The sequence below is a fragment of the Cricetulus griseus genome, chromosome 8 (genome assembly GCF_003668045.3).
Source record: "Cricetulus griseus strain 17A/GY chromosome 8, alternate assembly CriGri-PICRH-1.0, whole genome shotgun sequence".
NCBI classification, from domain to species: Eukaryota; Metazoa; Chordata; class Mammalia; order Rodentia; family Cricetidae; genus Cricetulus; species Cricetulus griseus.
In genome coordinates this window covers 29,799,074-29,824,685 of record NC_048601.1, presented here as the reverse complement: position 1 = coordinate 29,824,685, position 25,612 = coordinate 29,799,074, and the positions used below count along the sequence as shown (strand labels likewise).

The 25,612-nt window shown below is 45.4% G+C and overlaps 1 protein-coding gene across 2 annotated transcripts in view; it reads right to left on the bottom strand.

The window, feature by feature from the left end:
- Tamm41 (TAM41 mitochondrial translocator assembly and maintenance homolog) overlaps positions 1-25,308 on the bottom strand; it is a 36,882-nt gene extending 11,574 nt beyond the window's left edge. The window contains exons 1-4 of one of the 2 annotated variants that reach the window (XM_027429143.2): positions 25,088-25,308; positions 22,380-22,562; positions 19,644-19,736; positions 11,953-12,103 (exon numbers count right to left, since the gene is read on the bottom strand). In XM_027429143.2, the coding sequence (XP_027284944.1) occupies positions 11,953-12,103; positions 19,644-19,736; positions 22,380-22,562; positions 25,088-25,222 (562 nt within the window). In that variant the 5' untranslated portion in view covers positions 25,223-25,308. The remainder of the gene's footprint in view (positions 1-11,952; positions 12,104-19,643; positions 19,737-22,379; positions 22,563-25,087) is intronic. The other variant, XM_027429142.2, reaches the window with a different exon arrangement.
- Positions 25,309-25,612: the final 304 nt, after the last annotated feature.

Below are 25,612 nucleotides of genomic sequence, written 5' to 3'. Positions count from 1 at the left end.
TCACAACCAACCTCCTGTGACTCCAGATCTGGTGGATTCGACACCATCTCTCGCCTCTGAGAGTGCTGCATGCACATAAAGAGAAGACACACATGCAGGCAAAACACTCACATAAAACAACCTTTTTGTTTGTTTGTTTGTTTGTTTGTTTTGAGACAGGGTTTCTCTGTGTAACAGTCCTGGAACTCACTCTGTAGACTAGGCTGGCCTTGAACTCACAAAGATCCTCCTGCCTCTGTCTCCAGAGTGCTGGATTAAAGGTGTGCCCCACCAACGCCTGGCCCACATAAAACAATCTTTAAAAATTTCAAGTGGAAGCTAGGTGGTGGTGGTGCACGCCTTTAGTCTGAGAGTTCTAGACCAACCTGGTCTACAGAATGAGTTCCAGGAAGTTTCCAAAGCCACAGAGAAACCCTGTCTTGAAAAAAATAATTTTTTTTTTCAAGTGAAAAGAAATGAAGGATGTAACATTTGCAACTAGATTAATTTCGGGCAATATAATTACTCTGAAGGAAAAAGAACAACAACTTCTATTTTGTTTACTTTTGGTTTTTTGAGTCTGGGTCTCATATAAGCCCAGGTTGACCTAGAACTTGCTATGTAGCCCAAGTTGGCCTTCAGATCTTGATGCCCCTGCTCTGCTGGGGTTCTAGGTGCATGCCAGCAGACCCACTGGAGCAACTTCTGAAGCAAATGAGAAGTACTCCTCTGCCACTGAGGAGGGTCAGCCAGAGGGGAAAGAACAGTAAAATGGACCACCAGGGTGAATGCAAGAGGCAGGTGGGGTGAGGAGGGTATGTGCCTCAGGGGTGGAGCACTTTCCCGGCTGGCACAGGGCTCTGGGATACATCCTGATACTGCCAGGGTGAAGGACTCCCAGGTGAAGTGCCATGAGAGTGATGTGCTGAAGCCCTCACTGGGCAGACAGTGCCACAGCTGCCAAAGAGGCCCTTGGGAGTAGGACGGGGAGAGAACCTGTCACTCAAAAGAGGTCACTTCTGGGGGTAAAGAGAGCACTGTGGTAATTATATCAGAACCTATATTACCTTTGCCAATTTCTTTTCTTGGAGGGAGGATTCTAAGAGGCTATGGCCTAACAGTGGAATTTCCTTGAGTAAACTGTTGGCTTGTTAGGGAAAAGTAAAATTACAAAGCTGTCTGCAATAGAACGAGTGTGGCGTGGCCCCTCCCAGGTTCATGTTGGGGTTATAATCTCTACTGTGAGGAAAAGAGTGTGGGAAACTATCTGACGGTAGTCTTTGGAGTGACCAAGATTAGACAAGGTCCTCGTGGTGGAGTCTCCAGGACTGGGCACGGGTGGTCTCTGAGGAATACTGAGCAGATGGTAGTTATAAACCTGCTCTCTTCCCATGTGCTGTCTTGACACACTGCCCGCAAGAAAGTCACCAGGTGAGGCCCTCTGACCTTGTTCAGGACAGGAAGTCCAAACTTCCTTCCTTAGTAACTGCCCAGTATGTGGTACTACACCACTAGCAACAGAAAATAGACTAAGCCAATGTACTGCAGTGAGGAATAAGATGCGTTTTAAGCATCAAAGGACCAACTTACACTATAATATGATATGATGGACATGCAGCCAAGGAGGGCGAGCCTCAGAAAAACAGCCTTCTAAAGAGTCTGTGGAAGCTGACCTTGGTACAGACAAAGTCTGCCTAGTCAAGTCTCTATAAGCTGCCTACATCTGGGTGTGTTTGCTTTTTCATTACTATTTACAGGGAAAGAGAGTTATACAGTAAATGCCAAGGGACATGCTAATGAGGGTGTAAAGAAATGAGTTGTTTCAATACTGCTGCGGACAAAACCCCATCCCTGGAAAGCAAGCCTGAAGATACCAGCAGTGGAAATTAGGTGATGGTATCTACTGAGTACCTGGCAGGTAGTGGTGCCATTCCAATGCTTGTGTTGTCTCGTCTCATCTATAGTGCATCTTCTCAGGCAGAGAATATTCAATTCCCATGGGGTATGCACAGCAACACAAGACACAAAGATTAGGTCATGTGGCCCGAGATTTTCCAGGGTGCAAATTAACATGCTACGAGTAACATACAAAAACAAAACAAAACAAAACAAACAAACAAAAACCTGTTTATTAGACAGGGGATAGCTCAGTGGCTAAGTGTTTGCCTAACTTACACAGGCCCTAAGGGTTTAGGCATGATTCTCCCACCCCATACATAAGCCCATGTGTTGCAGGCTTGGTCTCAGCTAGTGGTGCTACTGAGAGGGCCCTGGATTTTAAGGGTGCTAACATTATCAATGGGTTATCCTACTCATGGGCTCACATTTCAGTGGGCTACTCAAGAGGCATGTCTTGAAGGGCATATCTTGTCTCTCTGACTCCTGGTTGCCACGAAGCTTTCCCTCACCATGACTTCCTTCGATGCTGCTGCCTAACCATAGGCTTAAAAGCAACGGAGTAAGCAGACCATGAACAGAAACATTTACAGCCAAGAGCCAAGATATTTCTTTCTATCTTTGCTTATTCTGCCTCATTAATGAAAAGTAAAAGTATACTTGTTCAATCCTCAGTTCCCCCAATTCCAACAGTTCATTATAGCATTGTTTATAAGAAACGGCTCAAGCATCAAGCCATACACTATGATGGTACACACCCATGCATTACCACTAAAAAGTAGTCCTCCTACATAGCAAGATAGAAAATCATATAATGGTTGGTAGAAACTGAGTAAAAAAAAAAACAAAAAAAAAAACAAAAACAAAAACAAACAAACAAACAAAAAAACCCATAAAACAAGGGGCTGGCAAGATGGCTCAACCGTTAAGAGTGCTTGCTGCTCTTATACAGGACAGGGTTTGGATCTCAGCACCCACTTGGTGGCTCAAAACTGACTGGTACTCCAAGAGGATCTGACATCCTCTTCTGGCCTCTGCAGGTACCAGGCATGCACACAGCACACACACATATACATGCAGGCAAACACTCAGTATACACATAAAATTTAAAAATCTTTAAAATATATATACAAAGCAAGACAATGGTATGATCTAAACTGAAGGCAGTGGCAGAGAGCTTTCGTACAATCAGTAAGGCCCTGCTTTCTATCCTTAGCACTACATATGCACACAAGAATGTTTTTCAATTGTTTAATTATGTCCCTGTGTATGTGTGTGTGTGGGGGGGGGAGGGGCACTCATGTCATAGAATGCATGTGAAGGTCAGAGAGCAATTTTTGGAAGTCGGTAGGACTCTCTCGTTTCTGCACACCAGGTTAGTAGGCCCTGGGTTCCGGCTCCCATTTTACTAAGGAACTCTGGGATTACAGATGCAGGCATTTTTAGAGGGTTTCTGGGATGGACTCAGGTGGCCAGGCTCTTGAGGCAAGTGCTTTAACTGTTAAGATCTCACCAGCCCTGTAATAGAACATGTGTACAAGCTTATCCGTGCTTTCTCATGTAGTGTCAAAGCTCTATGAAGCAGGTGCTATTACCATTCCAAGTTAGATAGATGAAGGGTCTGGGATGCCGAGAAAATGCTCCTCTCAGCATCAGGGTACCTATGGCTGAGGCAACTATTTCCCTCTACTGTAATTTCCCTCACTTCTGCCACAATGATATATTCCAACATTTTAAAATGCACAGGACAAACAGTTGTAATGATTTGTCAAGTTGAGTGGATGGTGGTTAGGTCAGTGTCCAAGTGTGTAAACCTTATTATGCCTTTTTAATGTGTATGGGCACATGCATGTACATGAATGTGGAAGCTGATTGGCTATTGTCCTTAACTGCTCTCCAACTTATTTACTGAGGCAGGGTCTCTCACTGAACCTGGAGCTTATCAGTTTTAGATAGTTCATCTTGTCGGTTATCCTGATATGGAATCTGTGCTTCCCAAATGCTGGGATTTCAGGCAGCTACCACACCTGCCTGTCTTTTTAGGCGTGGGCTCTGAGGATCCAAACTCTGGTCCTAATGCTTGCTCATCAAGCACTTTACCCACTGAGCCATCTCAGCTAACTTCTGTATGCTTTTATGACAATAAAGCAACAACAAAACATACCGGGGCTGAAAAGTTGGCTCAGTGGCTAAGAACACTGGCTGCATTTCCAGAAGACCAGGGTTCCATTCCCAGAATCCACATGATGGCTCACAACTATCTGTAACACCAATCCCAGGTAATCCAATGCCCTCTTCTGGCCTCTCAGGGCATAGATATACATGCAGGCAAACACCTACACACACAAAACATGAAAAACAAAAATACAAAGACAAACATTCAATATAAAATATGAGATTGGACTCTCAATCAGCATAGGACTGAAATGTCACCAGACTCTGAGTCCAAGAGTCTAGAAGGCAGACACTGAGTATAAGACCAGCTTGTGTCATCCCTTCCCTTTCTACGGGACCTGCAAACTCAAGTTCTTATGTCTGAGGCAGTTGCTTTCTAACAGAAGGACTGTACTTGATCAAAGTGTAGAAGCAAACTAACCTAACCCTCCCACAAAATGACAGTTGTGACTAAAGACTTCAGGAAACACTCTGGACCCTTGGTGACTTGTAAACCAACTGGTGCAGGCCAGGTGCATTGACAGCCATCCACTGAGCTGAATTCTCCCACTACAGTGAGAGAAATGGTGGTTCCTCATTTCTTCAGAACAGAATGAGCAAAACAATGGGAAAAGCACAAAACCACATCTGAGGGTTAAGAGTTTATATTCAGAAATTCCTTTGCAACCAAACACAGGGGCTGAGAGAAAGGGACTACTGCTTTTTTATTTGGTATCTCTGCTGACGGTTTTAACCCTTGGCTGTTCTACCCAGAGAGCTGCCAGGATAAGCCACGGAGGGAAATTTTGTCTCTGACTTTGACAGGGGCTGAGCTCAGAGGCTTGGAAACCCTGTGTAGCTGGCTAGCTATGATTCAGACATGTTCAACAGAGAGGGACAGGAGCGACTGTACAGTACAGATTCTGGCATTCAGGACAGGCAATGCCCTGTGGTTATAGTAGTCAAGTTACTTAATCTTCCCGAACAGAAAGATCTCAAGTTCTAGGCTAGCCTGGGCGACACAGTGAGGCTATACTACCTCAAAACAAACACACAATTTCTACATGTGCTGGCTAGTTTTATGTCAACTTGACACAAGCTACAGTTACCTAAAGGAGGGAACCTCAATTAAGAAAATGTTTCCATAAGATCAGGCTGCAAGTCATTTTCTTAATTAGTGATTGATGGGAGAGGGACCAGCCCATTATGGGTGGTGCCATCCCTGGGCTGGTGATCCTGGGTTCCATAAGAAAGTAGGCTAAGTAAGTCATGAGAAACAAGCAAGTAAGCAAGCAGCTTCCTTCCATGGCTTCTGCATCAGCTCCTGCTCCCAGCTTCCTGCCCTCTTTGAGTTCCTGTCCTGACTTCCTTCCAAATGAACAGTGACATGGAAGTGTAAGCCACATAATCCCTTTCCTCCCCAGCTTGCTTTTGGTCATGGTGTTTCATCTCAGCAACATTAGCCCTCACTAAGACACCACCTGAGCCAGTTTCCTTTTCTGTAAAATGCCTTGATCACATTTAATGCAAATCACAAAATGCCTCAGTTGCTTTCAGATTTAAGTTGGTGAACAGATAAAGGAACAATTGTTAAGTAGTAAGTAGATACTACTGGTAGGGAAAGGATAGTGGGTAGACAAAGCCCTTGGTCTAAAGTAAAAACTACTAGTTACCTTTGCCTTTTAAAACTGACCACAGTACCAATGACATTTCTGTGCAATGAATACTTAGATGGCTACTAAGTATCAGAAGCCACACTGAGCCCTGGAGAGATAGAGACACTACTCCATGCAGCAAGCAACTGGCACAGGTTTCAGTGTAGGCTGGTATGTGGCAGTGTTTAAGGATCACAGCTCCAACTGGATCTGCCATGGCAAAAATAAAACATCTACTTTTCAAAGTTTCTGAGCTCACACACCAGACAATTCATGAACAACTCAAATGTTTTTTAATATGTCTAAGCATAATGAATCATCACATCAACCTAAGAACTTATGTCTGCCCCACAAATTAATAACCACCCACCATCTCCTGACACCCGCTACCCAAGCCACAGGCAGAGGCTGACACAGCCTGTCTCCACAGTTTTACTTTACTGGCTACCCAGCTCAGGCTGGCCTGGAACTCAAGATTCTTCTGCCTCACTCAGCCTGTCAATTTCTGGGGTTACATCTGTGCCCCTCTATTCTGCGCTCTTCACTACCTTCAGGATAAAACCCAGGGTTTATGCACGCTAGACAAGTGCTATCCGACTGAGCCACATCCTCAGTCCCTCTGGTTCATTTGGAACCACTGCCTGTGGTCTAACACAACTTTAGCAAAAAAAACGTTTCATGATACACCATGTTGTTTGTAGCATGGCTCAGTCCTTAGCTCCTGTTTTTGGAGTTAACTATTGTGAAGACGTATGGATTTTATAGACCCATTTCAGTCGATGGATACTGAGTTGTCTCAACTTTTAAGCTATTCATAATCAATGACGTGGTGACATTCATGGAGAAATTTTCAGGTAAATGTGCTTTCATTTATTTTGAGTTACACCTGGGAGTAGACTGGGGGAGGGGGTGGTCATACTAACATGCACTCTGTGCCACTTTACATCCACCCAGCAACCAGGAGGGCTCCAATTTCTCCACTCGCCAGCACTCATTCTTGCCTCCTTTTGATTACACTGTCTTGAGGCCGGAACTCCTGGCTCTGCTGGAACTTCATACTTCTTCCCCAAGGACATGCCTACTCTGAGGCTTTGCCTGCTTTTAATTTGGGTTACTTTGCTGGAATTCTAAGGACACTGGTCTGTTCTCAAAAATGTGATTTATGAAACACTGTCCAATTTCATTTTTTTAAACCTCTTGAGATGACACTATTTACAGTACATTAAAAAATTTAATATGGTTCGTTTATTTATTTATTTATTTATTTATTTATTTTAGCAAAGTCTTATCACATAGCCTGACTGGCCTGGAACTCACTCTGTAGACCAGGTTGGCCTCAAACTCACAGAGATTCCCCCTGCCTCTGCCTCCTGAGTGCTGGAATTACGGGTATGCTGTTTTTGTTTGTTTTTCTTCTTTGCTATTTCAACTTTTGGTGTAATCTGGGAAATCATTTCCTAATTCCAAGTCTAAGAGCTTCACAGTTTTACCTTGCACATTAACTCACGTCCAGGATCTAGTTTGAGTTCATTTTGTATACGGTGTGACTTAGGGACCCAACTTCACTCTTCTGCAAGTGGGCACAGGGTTACTTCAACAGAGACAACTAAGGCAGTGTTCTCAGGAGGTGCCCAAACGCAGTCCAGACGGTGCTTCCTCTGCTGCAGAAAAGACACTACTCTGGCTGACTGACATGAGAGAATGAGCAGAGAATGCTGGGGGATGCTGACAGGCATGCTTCCCTTCATACTTCAGACAAGCGCAACACACAGCTGAGCTTGAGGAAGAATAAAGAACCAGGCTCACCACTTGGTTCAGGCCAGAACTCCCAAAATGGCCTTCTGCCTATCTCAGACACTGACTGAACACCTAGTGTGGCTGGTAAGCACAGGAAGGGTCCAGCATCTGCAGAGTGGGCATGAGACCTGGGTTCAGATCCCAAAGTGCACTCGTAAACACGAGAGCATGCACGCATGCGTGCACATACGACAAAAATCTCATCCACGTTGTTGCTGTTGGAACACAGGCTAAAGATAAACCAAAAAATTAAGATATACACCTGTGTCTGACTAGAAAGTGAAACAGAACAAAAACAGGGGAAGATACTGGGAGTGCCAGCACAGGTCAGAGGTCTATACCCGGGCAGAGGGTGACCCGAGAAAACCCATGGCCATCCCTTCCCTGAAGGATCAGATTCCGGACCCACCTTTAGCTCAGCACACAGCAGCTGTGGATCTGAGAACACAAATGCAGCTGAAACCTACCATATGTGATCCCAGGCCTGAAAGACTGGCCCAGGACACAATGATGGGGGAAGGGGAACAACCCAGGAGCCCATGGGCTGCTGTGTGCAGACCTGTAGCCCAGGCCACAGCACCCATAACCTCATCCAGGTACTGGCAGTGAAGGCTACACAGAGTGGCCCCTTTAGTGGCTCTCAGCAGAGCCCACAACCTGTGGGTCCCCTTAGCTCTGGCATGGAAGGCAGCTGGTTCTCTCTTACCCAAGGACCTGGCAATCTTGTCATCCCTTAGATCTGAAGAGCTAGAAAAATGGGGTCCTGCAATCCCACGATCTAAGTGCTCATCTAGTTTTGCCTGATATCTTTCATCAGCATGTATAGGACTTATGACTGACAGTTCAACTCCAGCCTGGAGACATACCCAAGGTAATTAGTACCCACTTAGCCTTTTCCTACTTAGTAATTTATACAAATGGACTTGTTGGGATTATCAATAAAAATGATAGAGAGCTGAGCTAACAGTGCTCTAGCCTGAGGAAATCTATATAGCCCATAAAAATAACCAGAAGCAACAACAGTCATTATTGGAGCATTAGCTATCAATCAGATAGCAAGTGTGGCTTTGCACTATCTCATTTGAATTGTCTTTATAATATACATAGTTCAGTTTTGCAAACAAGAAAATGGAGGGGGAGACTTAGAAAGGGTTAAGTACCCACCGAAAGGCTACCACTTACTAAAGGGAATCTCTGTGAGCCTCAGTTCTCATATTTGTAGAATGGAGCAACAACACAATACCCAATGAAAAGTCATTGCTCGATTAGTTATCACATCTGGAATTACTGGGGGTTGTTCCTATTCTACAACAAGAAATGCCATTTTCTCCTGCTGTAAGCCACAGGTTCCAGGCACATCAGCTTTTTCCCACCCTAAACATTCCCATGTCTGTTTCATGCACTGGTATCTTTTTTGTAAAGAGTTATTTTAATTTTGTGTGTGCTCATATATGCATGAGTGCAGGTGCCTTTGCCATTAAGAAGGCGGTATTGGGCCCTTGAAGCTGGATCCACAGGCAGTTGTGTGTTGTAGAAACAAACTCAAGTCCTTTATAGGAGCAGTGTGAGCTGAGACATCTCTCTGACCCTGAACAGCAGAATTCTCTCCCCAGCTTTTTAAGTTGAGGATCTGGAGCCACCAGAATGCCATACTGAGACCCTTGCCTGAAATCATTTCAATACTTTAAACCATTTCTCAGAACGACTTAGGAGCCAGGCAGCTCTATCTACTCCTTCTTTACCTGCCATTTACATGAATGCTGCCAGCAAAGTGGAAATACACAGGCTTATTAGTATTCCTGCCAATACTGGTCAAGTTTGCCTTTGCCAGTAAGTACTGGCAGGAATCTGTCCAACCACACAGGTACCCTCTCCACCCCCCCGAAAAACATTAAATTTACAGCTTTCAACTTGGAAGACTATAAAATGGGGGCAATTTAAATGCTGGAACAGTCTGAAAATTTGGGAGATTTGGGTGTTTGCCTGAGGGATGGAATCTGAGCAGTTCAAGGACACTGGGTTCTCAAAAGCCCAGGAAAGCCAGGAGGAAGCAGAGCCCTTCACCACACTGCCCGAGGCGGTCCGTGGTGAGTGCTCCATAGACAGCTGGATCCTTCACTTCCAGAAGAAAAAACAGCTGCAGGTTCAGGCAGTTTGAATGTTCACTTAAGAAAGTGGAGGTTCAGGGAAGGTGGGGCCCATCTGTAATCCCAGGAGGTAGAGGTAGGTAGAGCAGAAGTTAAAGGTCACTCTCAACTACAAAGCAAGTTCAAGGCCAGCTGGTGTCACAGGAGACCTTGTCTCAAAACAATATATTTTTTAGCAGGCAGGAAGCCCTGGGCTCTATTCCCAGGGGCAAAAGAAAAAAGTCCACAAATAGATGAAAACTGCTATATAATTTGATAAACTTCAGTCAAGTTTCAGCATTTATAGATAACTATTCCCAAAACCCACCCAGCGTGATGGTGACAATGGAATGACTGCAATGCTGGGGGCCAAAGATATGAGTCTTACATCAGCCACAGTCAGCTAGGCCCAGAGGACTTTGGCCCTATTTCTTTCCAGCAGTTTGGAGGAGAAAACTGTGCTAATGAGAGGCTCTCCCAGGCCCCTGCATGTGGTGTGCAACCAGACCCCTCTGCCTCTCATGGGGGTTGGGTGCTGCCAGGTAAACCCAGAGGCAGCCAAGGCGGAGCTGAGCCCATTTCCTTTCGCTCCAGCTGCAATTACAGCTGTGCTGTGATGGATGAGGTTTAGGAAGAGGACTGGAGAACAAGGCCTCCAGAACCCCTCAAGGCATTACAATTCCACGAAACCTTATCTGGGCTGGGCTTCAGGGAATAAGCGCACTGCTGTGCATTCGGGTTCCTTAACTTAAATACTGGGAAACTGTATTTATTTAAGGGAGCCATTTTCAAACCTTTCTTTTTGTGGTTCTGGAAGTGAACCCAGGACCTTACTTATGTGAATCCAAGCACTCTGCCAGTGGCTATGCTTTCAACTCTCAAACAAACAAACAAACAAAATTACATTTTAATTTATGAACTGTGTGTATGTGTGTTCGAGTGCATGTGCGTGTAGAGATCAGTGAACAACTCAGCAGAATTGGTTCTCTCTTCCCACCATGTGGGTCTTGGATCATCAAGCTCTATGGTAGATGCCCTTACCAAATGAGTCATCTGCTGGCCACAAACACCTTTTTTAAAAGCATCATTTGGGGGCTGGAGACATGGCTCAGAGGTTAAGAGCACTGACTGCTCTTCCAGAGGTCCTGAGTTCAATTCCCAGCAACCACATGGTGGCTCACAATCATCCCTTATGAGAGCTGGTGCCCTTTTCTGGTGTGCAGATATACATGGAAGCAGAATGTTGTATACATAATAAATAAATAAATAAATAAATAAATCTTAAAAAAAAAAAAGCATCATTTTGACAATACATGGCCACTAGCAGTGGGTCCAAGATCTAACTCTAATGCACAAACTGACTTAGTGGAGCCCATTCTATAAGGAGAGATACCTTGCTCAGCCTAGACACAGGGGTGTGGGGGGTGGGGAGGTGCCTTGGTCCTGCCTCAAAGAGATGATGGGACAGAGAGTAGACTTTCTAGGGGAGGCCTCACCCTCTCTGGGGAGCAGATGAGAGGTGTGTGGGGCGGAAGTGGGGAGAGCTGGAGGAGAGGAGGGAGGTGGAACTGGGATTGGAATGTAAAAATAAACTAATTAAAAAAAAAAGGCATCAGTAAGATCTGTGTGTCACGTGGTGCCGGGATGGAACCTGAGTGAGTGCACACGGGGAAGCACTCTATTGTTCCCTGTAAAGGAAAGCTTGCACGGGAGCTTGCTGTGTTGAACAGCTAGGGTGAGGCACAGTGTCTGTCCTCTCTGCTACCCTCTTGACTTTACTGGGAGGGGGAGGAAGGGGAGGAAAGGGAGAAGCTTTGCCAAGACAAGGAACACATCTGGTTTAAAGGAAAAGTAAGCGAGCATTTAGATAAGTTCAGAAAGAGGTGGACTTGAGGACCTGCCACACGGTCGCTGGTGACACAGTGACGTGTAGTGTGAGAGTGTCTGAGGCAGCGGCTAAGTGAAGGATGGAGTGAGAAGCAGGAGGCTGTGTACAAGCTTCATGCATGCGGAGGGCACGCGGGGCAGAGAACACCGCTGCCATGAAGAGACTCTCCTTACTCTTAGGAAACATAAACTGGGATGTGTGGCCTACAGGGATATGGTGGTGCAACACAGTTCCAAATAACCGGGTGGGGTGAGGGTGGGGCAGTACGGTGAACACCAGCAGACAGTGGTTCTCAAACCGGGACCCCTGGAGGGGCACCCGGCATCCACAAACTGGCTGGAAATATAAGTGCTCGGACCACACCCCAAATGTACTAACAGCTGTTTAGGGGTGGGGCTGGCACTGTAAATTCTCTGGAAGTCTCCGGGGAAAAGGTCTGGGCACACACCATACAAACCTGAGTACGAGAGCCCAGCAATCTCTATGAAGAGGTCTTCCTCGGAGAAGCTTTCCGGGAGCATGAGGCAGGCGGCGGTCACCGCACTCTTCAGGTTCTTTTCCAGGGCCGATCTAAGCGTCACATTCTCACTCATTGACACGATCTTCACCTGGAAAGGGCAGGTTGAGGCGGGTGTGGCTCACAAACTGACTGTCCCCTCTGCCGGCCATCGAAAAGTTAAGAACACAAGCCCGGTGACATGAAGCCACCATGACTCTACAAGAGTGTCCTGTCTTTAGAATGACAACGTCAGAGAAATTGTGAAAAAGCAAAGGATCATGATTTGAAGGAGAATAAAAATTAATATTCTTATTAAAAATTATTTTATGTGTGAATGTTTTGCCTGCATGTAAGTATGTGGACCACATTTATGCAGTGCCTGCAGAGGCCAGAAGAGGGCGTCAGATCCTCTGGCGCTGGAGGTGGTTGTAAGACCCCAAGTGGTTGCTGGGAACCGAACCCAGATCCTCTGCAAAGAGCAGCCATTGCTCTTGGTCACTAAGCCACCTCTCCAGTTCCTAATATTCTTAAATGAGGACACTCTCACAGGATTTGGAAAAGAAAAAATGTTCTGGGAGGAATTGCACTTTGAAATTTTATAATTTCATTATTCTTGCACTAACTGTACTAGTGGAAGGTAGCATTTTACTTTTTACAGAACTCACTCTCTTCTTGACCATATGTAATCTGGGTAGTTCATGTTTTATTTTATTATTGCTAGATACATAGATTCATTCTTGACTAAGTAAAGAGAAACAAAATCAGCTATAAAAACAATCATGGAGCTAGAGAGATGGTTCCGTGGTTAGAGCACTTGCTGCTCTTCCAAGAGGGCCAGGATTCAGTTCCCAACATCCACATCAGGTGGCTCGAAACTGCCTGTAACTCCAGCTCCACAGGCTGACATTCACATAAACAAAATAAAAGAGGACATGAGATCTCATTAATTGTTGTGAGCCACCATGTGGTTGCTGGGAATTGAACTCAGGACCTCTGAAAGAGTGGCCAGTGCTTTTAACCTCTGAGCCATCTCTCTAGCCCCTTCTTTTTCTTCTTTAAAGACAGGGTCTCACTAAGTAACCTTGTCTGGTCTGGAACTTGCTATGTAGACCAGGCTGGCCTCAAATTCAGAGATCCTCCTGCCTCTGCCTTCTGAGTGATGAATTAAAGGGGTGTACCACTATGCTCAGCTCTTTGATTCTGGATATAGTTTTGTTATGTAGTCCAGGCTAGCCTTGAACTTGTAATACTCCACCCACTCTCTGTCTTGTACATGGTGAGATTATAGGTGTGTGCTACCTAAGGTAGGAATATTTGTAACACTCAAGTCTCATATACAGCAGGTGAGGCAAAGCCACTTGTTCAACAGAACCTCTCCTACCCTCATGATGAGAACATGATGGGTCCTTTCAGTACCCAGTGAGTTTAGTATCACTGCATTCATTGAGTAAGGAAACAGTCTAGAACAGCCAAAGGCTGAGCGATGAAGCAACAGCAATAACGAGAGTGAAGCCAATGCTAGATATCTAAGTTCTAAGTGTTTGATGTCTTCTTCATAGTTTCACTCAGGGAGGTACTTCTCATCTTGACAGACAGTTAAAGCAAAACAAAACAAAGAAAAAAAAACAAACAAAAAACAAAAACAAACAAACAAAAAAACAAAACAAACCCCCCTAAGGATGGATCAAACCCAGGGTCTTCCACATGCAAGGCACTTTATCCTTCAGCTATGCTCCCCTGCCCCCACTTTAAGATTCTAAAATAACTCCTATGCTCATTTCCCAACTTCCTTTAAACATTTGTGTAGGTGTGTGTCTGTGTGTGTGTGTGTGTGTGTGTGTGTGTGTGTGTGTGTGTGTGTGTGTGTGTGTGTGTACGCACACACACATGCTCACATGCCACAGTGCACATGTGGATTTGAGAGGACAACTTGAGGGAGTCCATTCTGACCTTCCATCATGTAGGCTCCAGGAATCAAACTTGTCCTTTACCTACTGAGCCATCTCCCTGGCCTCTTACTAGCTCTCTCAAACCTTGCATTCCATATGAAATCATGGACCCAGGAAGGTGACCTCCTCATCTCACTGACAGGGACACTGAGGGACAAAGTGGTTCTGCTGTTTCCAGAAGACAGACCAGGTCTAGTTGGCTCCTGAGTTGTCCCCTGTTGCCTTTCGACATCCAAATTCCCACTCTCATCCTTCTTAACAGGGCTACAACCTCTTTTGTGTATATTTCTGTGGCTTTTACAGAAACCCAGTGAAATCAGAAGCTATTTTTCGATGTGAATAACTAAAAGATGCAAAGAAATGAATAACCTTGGGCGTCTTTTCCTGGTTAACAAAATACCACTTGTTCTCTAAGAAGGCCCCTCTACTTGCATTGTCAGAGAGCAGTCTGCCTGCTATTTAAGATTAAGAGAGTGAAAATAAAAGCATCCTTACTCAAGGGGAAAATGTGTGGATCTGGTTCTCCAACGAAAGGTGAACTAGGACCTCGTCTCCGTAGCTCTGCTATTTGTTGTTCAGAGTGAAAAGCCAGTGAAAGCTTGGGGCCCTGCCAGAGAGGCCTGGGAAAAGAAGAAAGTCCTCAGACTTGTGAATAGCTATTTGTGCCTACTGGGAATGCTCTGACCTGGACTGCACAGACAGCATTAGCAATGCGGACTGCAGGGAAGAGGGGGTGATGCTTGAAGGGTCTTTCAAAAGGGAGATTTGTGAGCACCTTTCAAGCCAGGAAAAAAAGAGTCACACGAGGGACTCCAGTATAACACAGTACCAAGCAGAGATTCCTTGAAGTTCAGAGTGAACTTGTAGTTTCCAAAAACTCAGACTGGAACAGTCCTGTGACACTCAGAACCTCCCCATCTAAACCCCAGGTCTGCTCTAAGAGGTCACTGCTCAGGGCCACAAGGCTGGTTGGACTTGGTTTACCTGCTGGACTAGGGGCTCTGAGGACAACTGATGTGGGGTCTTATTTTTTTATTCCTTCAGCATGCAGAGGAGACTAGGCTGACTCCGAGTCATTAAATGAACGGCTCAGTCTTTGCATTTCAAAAGTGAGATGCCCAAAGGCTGGCTCACAGTAGTGCAGAGCCACAACTGGGGAACCAGGCCTCCGAATGACTCAGTCAGGCCTCTCCTATACCATTGGGATTCAGAATGTAAATCAATAAAGCTACAACTCGGAGGAAAACACCTAATCGTGAACTTACTAGAAACCACTCAATTTTATGCTTTATACAGATGGACCATATGGCATATAAATCCTTTCTCAAGAAAGCTCTTATTTTAGGGTTTTTTTTGGTCTGTTTCTTTTTGTTGTTTTTTGGTTGATCAAGACAGGGTTTCTCTGTAGTTTTGGAGCCTGTCCTAGAACTCACTCTGTCCACTAGGCTGGCCTAGAACTCACAGAGATCTGCCTGGCTCTGCCTCCCAAGTTCTGGGATTAAAGGCATGCTCCATCACCACCTAGTTCTATTTTTAGTTATTTTTTATTTTTTGAGACAGGGCCTCACTGTGTAACCCTGGCTGGCCTGAATGCTAGGTAGAGCAGGCTGGACTGGAATCTGCCTCCTGAGTGCTGGGGTTAAAAGCTTGTATCAACCTTCCTAACTACACTAAATATTTCAAATTCCATGATTCTTTACCAGAAAAACATCTTGTTATAGAGCTTGGGAATATAGCTCTTTGTTGGCCTTCTGGGTTCCCTGCCCTGCGCTGTGCATGGGTAGGCAGGCACGCACCAACATTAACCACTGAGATGGCAAGTGACTCAGAACTTAAAGCTAGCCAGGAAATGAAGCTAGGTATCTTTTCAACCATGAAACAAGCTGACAGAGAAATGTGAAGTAAATTTTTTATTTAATTTTTTTTTTCTATTTCTGAGATAGGGTCTCACTTATGTGCCCCTGGCTGTCATGGAACTCACAGATATTCACCTGCCCCACCTCCTGAGAGCTGGGTTTTTAAAAGTATGCACTACCTTGCCCAGTGAAAGTGTAATAGAAGTATAATTTACAGTCAACCCTTTTTAGAAATGTCCATCTTTTCAAATCTTTTATATTCCTTTTGAGCATTTAGCTTGCTAGTGGGTGAGAAATCCCTTTTCAATTTGCAAGGCACAGACACTTTGGAAGCTTTAGACAATAAAATTTGATGCAGTATTTTTTTTAAAACATAAAGGATGAGGAGTTCACACATTTCATAATTCTTTCGAGACATTTGCTCATTTTCTTACAGAAGATGCCACCAACCTGTCAGCGTTGCTCAAGTGTCACAAGTTTTTGCTGCCACCTACAGGTCAAAAGTTTATCTGCGGCTCTTAATCAGGAGAGGCTGCCAGATTTATTCCTACAGGAGTGGGAGCCAAGGGGGAGGGGTGGGGGTGAGGGGTGTGGGGTGTTAATGGTGCTCAGTTACCGTCTTCAATGATTTATTCAAAAGATTTATTTAGTTTTAATTTGTATGAGTAAGCTTTGTGTCCATTTATGTACACGAACCGCATGTGTGTAAGTGCTCGAAGGAGCCAGAAGAGGTTGCCAGGCCTTTGCATCTACTGACAGCTGTGGCCACACCCTAAACTCAGGAAGATCTAGGTTTAATCCCTGGCATAACAAACAAACACGGAGGACATTTAGAATGTGTTCATTCTGTGACTTCACAGCAGTTTTGTTTGAAACAGGGTTTCACTGTGCAACAGCCCTGGCTGTCCTGGACTTGCTCTGGAGAACAGGCTGGCATTGAACTCAGAGATCTGCCTGCCTCTGACTCCCATGTTCTGGGATTAAAGGTGTGTGCCGCCGCCACCACCCAGCTAGCATTTTTGATTTCTAAAGGCTAGTTTTAAAAACTTTCTTTAAAGAGCTGAGGTGATGGCTCAGCAGTTGAGGACACTGGCCCAGGTTTGATTCCCAGAGTGCCCAGCTTATGGCAGCTCACAGTTGTCTATAATTCCAGTTCCAGGAGATCTGATGCCCTCTCCTGGCTTCTATAGGCACTGCATGAACATGGTGCAGAGACATTACATGAGGGCAAAACACCCATTTGTATAAAATAAATCTTGAAAAGTATAGTACAGAGACTATTGCTTTTTGATTCAGTCTCTTTTTACTTGAAAATAACAGACAGCCAAGAACACTGGGAGGGAAACAGCACTTTGTGTGTCTACTAAAAAAAACACTGCCCACCCTCAGGTGACTATCCTGAGGTGAAGGACACCCAGTCATTGTGTGAGGCATGCAGTTAGAGGAGTAGACACCAAAGACTAGGTGTGCTGAGCTCTAAAAAGCTGTGTTCTTTTGAGCTTGGAACCCTTCTTTCAGTTTCTAGGCAGGGCAGGATTGCCACCCCCATTCTACAGATGAGTTAACTGAGATTTAGGAACAAAATCCATCTATGCAAGTTCATATAAACAGCTAACAGTGGCAGAAAAGAACAGGACCTTTATAGTCATTTTATAGTCACTACTTGCCCCATCAACCTACAGGCAAACAAAACAAAACAACCCACAACCTTCCAATAAAAACAACCAACCAACCAACCCCCCAAAACAAAAAAAAAAAAACACCCAAATAAAATCCCAACAACCTTCATAGGTCTGGGGATGTCACCCCAGTGGCAAACCACCTGCTGATCACACTCTTGGGACTGGGCATGTTGGTGCATACCTGTAGTCCCAGCTACTCTGCGGAACACAACAGGACCATGTCTCAAGGAAAAGCAAAAACAAAAAAACAGGAAGAAAATTTGGTACAGAAAATATGTATTTACAAACTTTCAACTCCAGCAATTTGCTTCCTGTGGGGTTTTACTAGTTATAGGACCTTTGAATGATTTGTCTACTGTGATGGTTTAAAAGAAATGGCCCCCAAAGGCAGTGGCACTATTAGGAGGTGTGGCCTTGTTGGAGGAAGTGTGTAACTGTGGGGGTGGGATCTGAGGTCTTTTTCTCAAGCTTCACTCAGTGTAATAGTCAACTTCCTGTTGCCTGCAAGATGTAGCACTCTCAGCTCTAGTACCACTTCTGCCGCCATGATGATAATGGACTGAACCTCTGAGACTGTAAGCCAGCCACACCAATTAAATGTTTTCTTTATAAGAGCTGCCATGGGGGCCTGGAGAGATGGCTCAGTGGTTAAGAGCACTGAATGCTCCTCCAGAGGTCCTGGGTTCAATTCCCAGCAGTCACATAGTGGCTCACAACCACTTATAATGAGATCTAGCGTGCAATATAGGTGTGCATGCAGGCAGAACACCATATATAATAAGCAAATGAAGAAAAAAAAAAAAAAAAGACTTGCCATGTCATGGTGTCTCTTCACAGCAATGAAAACCCTAAGACATCCACGACATAAAATTACTTCTTACGAATATCTGTGAAACAATTTCAATATGCCTGTTGCTCACGGACATTTACAAATGTTTCTCCTGGGACAGGGATTGATACTCAGCTGTAGGGTGTTTCAAACAGTCTGCATCAGAGCCTGGGCTCCAATCCCAGGACTCCCACACGTTCTAACTGAAGCAGAGATTCCAGCACACACAGGGATGACGCTACTTGTATGTGTTTACCTGAGCACATACATGTGTAATATGCATACATGTGTGTGACAGGCATACAAATGAGTCATACCGCTCTAAATACACAACCCTGGCCATGTTAATGAGCTGCACTACCACATTTAAAGTACAGGTTATAAGATGGGAGACTCTTGAGAGTTCACGTCCAGAGTCTCCACAGATACACAAATAAATGGAACAAAAAAGAAAACCACTACCCCCAGAACCTCATTGTGTTCACTAACACGACTCTTTGGACCTTGCTGTTTAGGATTTTGTTTTTGAAGATATATTTATTTTATGTGGATGAGTTGCATATATATACATGCAGGAGCCTGGTGTTTGGGGTCAGAAGATGGTTTTGATTCCCTGAAACTGAAGTTACAGATGGTTGTGAGTAACCATGTGGGTGCTGGGAACTGAAGAGCACGTGACTTCACCACTGAGTCATCTCTCCAGCTTTCTGTTTAAGGGGGTCTGTTATCTGAACATGCCCAATGAATTCACAGCCTTTTCTGGTAACTCCCTCACCTTCCTGGAGCTGGGGAGCTCTCTGATTGCACGGTTGGTTCCTCTGGTAGTCAGCCCTGTCCTGAAGCTAAGCAGATGCTCATCCAGAGTCTCAGGGCCTGGGACTGTGGCTCATTGGTGACAGCCCTTGCCTCTTTGTTCCATCCAGAAGTCCAAGGGTTTTAGGAGTCTTCTGCCAGAAGCTGGGCCAAAGCCCACTATGTGCCTTACACACATATTACATACACAGAGATGCATCACACATATTACATACACACAGATGCATCACACATATTACATACACACAGATGCATCACACATATTTATTACATACACACAGATGCATCACACATATTACATACACACAGATGCATGTGCACACATTATGCACAAAATCTCCTCTTATAGTACAACATCACAGAGTTATCTGTGGGGTGATGAACTTCATGGAGGGTAAGAGGACTCCTGACATTTCCATTTCCTGGGATTTCCTATCTATGAGCTCACAAAGATCAAAGTGAGCTCAAATTCAGAGACAAGCGGCTGTGCTAACTGTGGTGGCATGAAGGACTGACTCACCGGCTTTTGGAGGCGTCCAGCAATATACAGATTATTCCAGTTCAGGAGGTCATCAATTAGGGTGCCAGTGCTAATAACCCCATATTTGATAAGCTGCAAGAGAAGACATGAGCATGACAAAGAGCAAACCACCAGGCTGCGGCTTCCACAGGCAGAAGTGAGGGAAGGGCTAAGATCTTGTTCAGGAACAGGATGCTGATCTCCTAAGCAACTTAAAATACCTACCCTTCAAAAACCCACATCTTGCTGGGCATTGGTGGCACACACCTTTAATCCCAGCACTTGGAGACAGAGGCAAGTGGATCTCTAAGTTCGAGGCCAGCCTGGTCTACAGATTGAGTTCCAATCTCTATCAAAACTGCCCAGAGATTTAGTGTCAAGACTGACCTGGCTCCCAAGGTACAGGAAGTGAGGTGGCCAGTATTTTTAACATATAGGATTATTAAAGGCAGAATGGCTCTTAGATACCAGTTAGTATCAGTCCTCAATGCTAGATCCTTCCAATTTCAGAAAAGATGATTTAGGTAATGTTCCTCATTTGAGAAATAAGAAACTAAGTGCCAGGGGCCAGTGAAAGGGCTCAGTAGGTAAAGCTGCTTACAGTCAATCCTGTAATGACTTGAGTTTGACCCTAGAACCAATAAGATGGAAAGAGAGAACTGAATTCCACCAGTTGTCTTCTGACTGAATCTCTTTATTCTCTCCCCCCGCCCCTCACACACACACACAGTAAATGTTTAAAAAAAAATTGAGGTTCAGCAACAGCAAATGACAGGTCAGTGTCACTGCACCAGTAGATTGTGAGATTTGTCCTGTAGCTGGGCACAGTAATGCATACCACAGGCTTGCTATCCCAGATCCTGGTGGAATGAATGCTAGATTGTGTGAACCCACGAGTAGTTTGGGGACAGCCTGGACAGCAAAGTGTTTCAAATAACAGAAAACCTGGTCTTCCCACATTCTTTGTATTACAAAATAGCAGAAATTCTTCTTCAATTACAAGATTTCACTGGCCTTTTCCCCACAGTGACTTTCAGTGTTGTTGACTCCTTTAAATGGTGACAATTACAACTGAACATCGGAAGATGAAAACCCTCTCATCAGTGCTAAGCACGTGGGATTACAGGGGAGGCCATTTCCATATAATTTGTATAAACCTCCAATGTGGATTTCCTAGCTTACTTACCCTTACATTGTGTCAACAAGGATCTAAGTAGCCTTTCCAGGCTGCAGATATTTAAAAAGTAGCTAACGAATTATAATGAAAAAGCCTTGGTGGCACACGATCAGGCATAAACATTTGGTTACTAGAGCTTATAATGCTGTTTGGAAATTACTAGTCAAAGACAGGCTTGGCAGAGTACTAATTATGAAGGAAGAACCAAACATTGGGCTGTCATGACAAAAGGGGAAGCAGAAGGCTGTGCTGCTTCAGACAAGTGACAGCTAGGAGGCCCCAGGGTCACTGCAGGCCTGGGAATTCAGGGGCCTGTCACTAGATAGCAGCAGGACCTGTATAAAGCAGGTAGGTACACAAAGGACCAGAAAGCCTGTGCATATCTGGGCATGGTGGCACACACCTTTAATCCCAGCACTCGGGAGGCAGAGGCAGGTGGATCTCTGAGTTCAAGTCCAGTCTGGTCTACAGTATGAGTTCCAGGACAACCAGAGCTACACAGAGAAACTGTCTCAAAAAACAACAAAAGAATAATAAAAAGAATAAAAGAAAAGGCATGACCTAAAGATTACGAAGACAACACTGCACAGCCACACTGATGACTTCTCTGCCAAGCTCAGACAGGTCCTCAAAAGGGCCCTTCTCATTCATTACACCAACCTCCTGCCCTTTACAGACTGGTCTTTGACCAATTGTAAGATCATTACCTGGGGGCTTGTCAAATATGCAGAATCTCAGGTTCCATCCCAGACCAACTGAATCTGGACCTGCATTTTAACACGGTTCCCAGGAGACTCACACACCTGTAAAGGTCAGACTGCCCTAAGCAACTGGCATTAGCATCGCACAGGCAAACCCACAGGTCGTCCTTGACTCATTTTCTACCTTCCATCTCCCCAGCAGCCCTCTGAGAAACTAGGATGCTTCATTTAGTTTGACCCCTCTCAATGCCAGGGTACAAACCCAGGACCTAGGCAAGTGCTCTGTCACTAAGCTACAGCTATACATAGCCAAGGCCTGAAATACTATGTATATGTAGGGTTCCTGACGTAAGACAATCTATGGGGGGTTGGTGTTTCTATACATCTTACCTGGCCCCTAACATGCAACTCTCAAATCCTACCACCCGCTGACACCAAGAACTTCCCTTCCATCACTAGACACCACACATCCTCTTCATTCCTGGTAGCACCTGCTCCTCCTTCTAGAGAGAATCACTCTCTATCCTGCTCCTCAGTGGCCCCACTGCTTCTCTATACCGCCCAGACAGCAGTCCTCAAAATGTGAATGAATCCCTACCCAGGACCCACTAAGCAGTGTGGCCAAGAGATTAAGACCTGAGAACTACTTGGCCAAAGGTCAAGAGATAAGATAAAGTCCAGTCACTGGCAGCCATTTTCTTATACCTGACAGATCAAGAGTAGTTCTGTCTATGCCTTGGTTTAAGAAACCTAGACCAGATGTGACTGTTTCCTGAGAATGTGGACAGATGGATTTCACCAGGATTCTACTGCCAAATTACAGCCACCCAGTTAGGGCCAAGGACTGGAGGCACTCACCTTTCCGTCACACATGATCAGCGGGTTGAAGTAGACCCCGGCACCAAAGTTATTCTGGACTGAAGCGATGATCCTGGGCCCCAAGAGTTTGAGGAAGGAGTAGTGGCTCCAATTCTTCTTCAGGTTCTTTTCGTGCCAGGAGACAGGGTCATCTACTGTGAACACCAAGTCTAGCATGGGATTCTGGAAAGTGAAGGAACAAGAAAGTGCTAAGCACTAACACTTAAAACACCAGAGAAACAACAGAAAATTCTAAAGTGCTACAATACTACCTGTCATGAAGACCCGGGGCCGTCATCAGAAACCTGAGCGGGTCCCACAAATCAATGCTAACCTGGCTTTCATCCATACAAATGATTACATCACACGCTCACTGCGTGTTTCCGTGCCAGCACTCATCCGATTGTTTGACATACAATGAGGCAGTTTATCTCCACAAGGCAAGTGACTCCAGCTGTATAGGGAAGGAAATGAAGGCCAGGGAAAGCCCTTTGCCCAAGGGTGTAGAGTCCAAGGGTGGCAGACCCAAGGAGAGGTGGCTCAGTGGTTAAGAGCACTGGCTGCTCTTGCAGGGGGTTTGAGTTTCATACCCAGCACCCACATCATGGCTCACAACCATCTGCAACTCTAGTTTCAGAGGACTAATGCCTTCTTCTGACTTCTGTGGGCACCAAGGCCTGCATGTGGTCCACATACATTAGCGTGGGCAAAATACTCATACACATAAATAAATCTGAAAAAATAATTTTAAAAATTAAGAAAAAAAAAAGCTCTGATAGGTTTCAGGACAGAGATCTCAAGAGCCTACTACTGCAGATAGACAAATTATGCCTAAAGTGACTCTACATAGGAACAAATACTAAATCAACATCACTTAGAACCTGTTAGAACAAGAGAATAGGGAGGAAGGATTTTTCTTGGACGGACATGTAAGTTCCAGAACATAAGAGAGGAGCACAGGATGGAGAAGTAACCCAGGAAGCATAGAAAAAGGTAGTCAGGTTAGAGGAAACCGCTTCCCGGAGGCTGGTCAGCCAGGCGTGCTCCAGGAGCACAGTGTAACATAGTCATGGAACCAAATGCAACCAGGGTGATTTCCCACACTACAGAATTTTCCAGAGTAGCTGAATGGAGGGAGGAGAGGTAACAGGAGGAAAATCTGACAGACAGCAACTGAAAGATTCCACTAAGAAACAAAATGGCATCATTAGCTAAGGCACTGAGTGGAAGAACACACCAGACTCCTTAGCATGAGCGTAGAAAATGGAAATGAAGAAGCAAGAAGGACCCTTTCTAGGAGAGAATCCTAGATCAGCTCAAAGAAAACCTCATGGAGTACAGGGTAGCTTTCAGGAGGCTAAGGAATGCTACAGGTTTCCCAGGGCACCCTCAAATCAATGGTGGTATTATTTAAGATTTGGAGGTAACATGGATAGAGCACTGTTCTCTCTCTCTCTCTCTCTCTCTCTCTGTGTGTGTGTGTGTGTGTGTGTGTGTGTGTGTGTGTGTGTACACAGATACATGAGTCCACGTAGTATTTGCAGGTCACAGGATGCTGGGTTTCACTCTCAGGTGCCATCCACTTTGTTTTTCTGAGATGGTTTTTCACTGGCCTGGAGCTCACTAAGTAGTCTAGGCTGGGAGCCAGCAAGCCCCAGAGATCCACCTGTCTCTGCCTCCCTAAGGCTGGGATTACAAGTGTGGACCACAGTGTCTGGCTGATGGACAATTGTAAAAAGTAGTAATTATGATAATGTATATGCAGCTAAGTTAGAGAAAATAGGTAGGAGACAGAAGAAATTCAAGCAACACCAGGAAGCGAATTTTAACCAGAAAACAGATCTGGCCAGGTGGTAGACCCAGGATGCCCTATTGTAACCTGTACACTTAATTCTGCAGACCACATTAAGATTTGTACTGCTGTTCTCAGTTGACTCTGAAAAGCAATAAGGCTCAACCTTAACTAGACTCTTGTTAAATGTGTTGAGCCGCAGTGTCACCTGCCCTGGCCCAGGAATCATTTTGTATTTTCTTATCTTTAGAGTCACACGGCCCAAGTCCAAGCCAAGGGAATCAACCTGTAGACAAAACCATTCTTTGTATTTCTAAAAAAAAGCACTAGAACACTCCAATGACAAAGGCTGAAAATGAAAACACTTATGTAGGATCGGCTACTTTTCTCCACCACCTCTTCCTAACAGCCCCCCCCCCCCCCCCAGTAGATTGAAGTAAATAGACTACTTATTCTTCGCTTATCTTATCAGCTCAGGCCAGTGAGATGGCTCAGCAGATAGTGGCACTTGCTGCTAAACCGGATAAACCGAACTCAATCTTCCCAGGACCCACGTGGTGCAAGGAGAGCACCAACTCCCTCAAGTCGTTCTCTGACCTTCAAGTGTACGCTGGTTATGCATGTGCATTTGCCACAAAACCAGCAAATAAGTAAACGTAAACATATATATTTACTGGGCATGGCAGCGCAAGCCTTTAATGCAAGTACTGTGAGTTCGAGGCCAGCCTGATGAATTCTAGCTTGTCAGTCCCGACTTGGAAAACCCACTTCAGCTCACACAGAGGTCACTTTGGTAGGCTGAAAATTTTACTAGTTAGCACTTGGCGTGTCCGGGGCGGAAGGAACATGGGAACCGGTGAGGGCGAGCAGGCGTCAGGTCTAAGGCTGGTCGGGAAGGCGCACCCTGGGGACTCACCTCCTGCTGTGCACTGGGTCCCGCCTGGCGGTACACTGCGGAGCCGTAGGCGAAGGCCAGGCTCAGGTTCTCGGGGAAGTGAGCCAGGATCCTGCGCAGGCCCACGCCCGAGCTCTGCAGCGCCTGCCCCGCCATGGGCGGGCGGACACGCCGGTAGGGTAGAGGGTGCAGCACCTACTCCGTGCTCGCACTCCGGGTCGTGAGGACCGCGCTTCCGCCTGGGCCCCGCCCCTCCACGCATGCACGCTACAGAGCGGGCCTCTGGCAGCCAGCGGGAAGGCCAGTGCTCTATCGCGCCCTCTGGCTTGCGGAGGAGCGCACTTCAGGCCCACTGTGGGACTGCTAACTAACCTGCCTTAGAGCCTTGCAAATCCTATGTAGTAATCAATCCACGAACGATTCCTTTTTAAAAGAATTATTCATTTATTATGTATTCATTGCTCTGCTTGCATGCATGCCTGCACGCCAAAAGAGGGCACCAGATCTCATTACAGATGGTTGTGAATCACCATGTGGTTGCTGGAA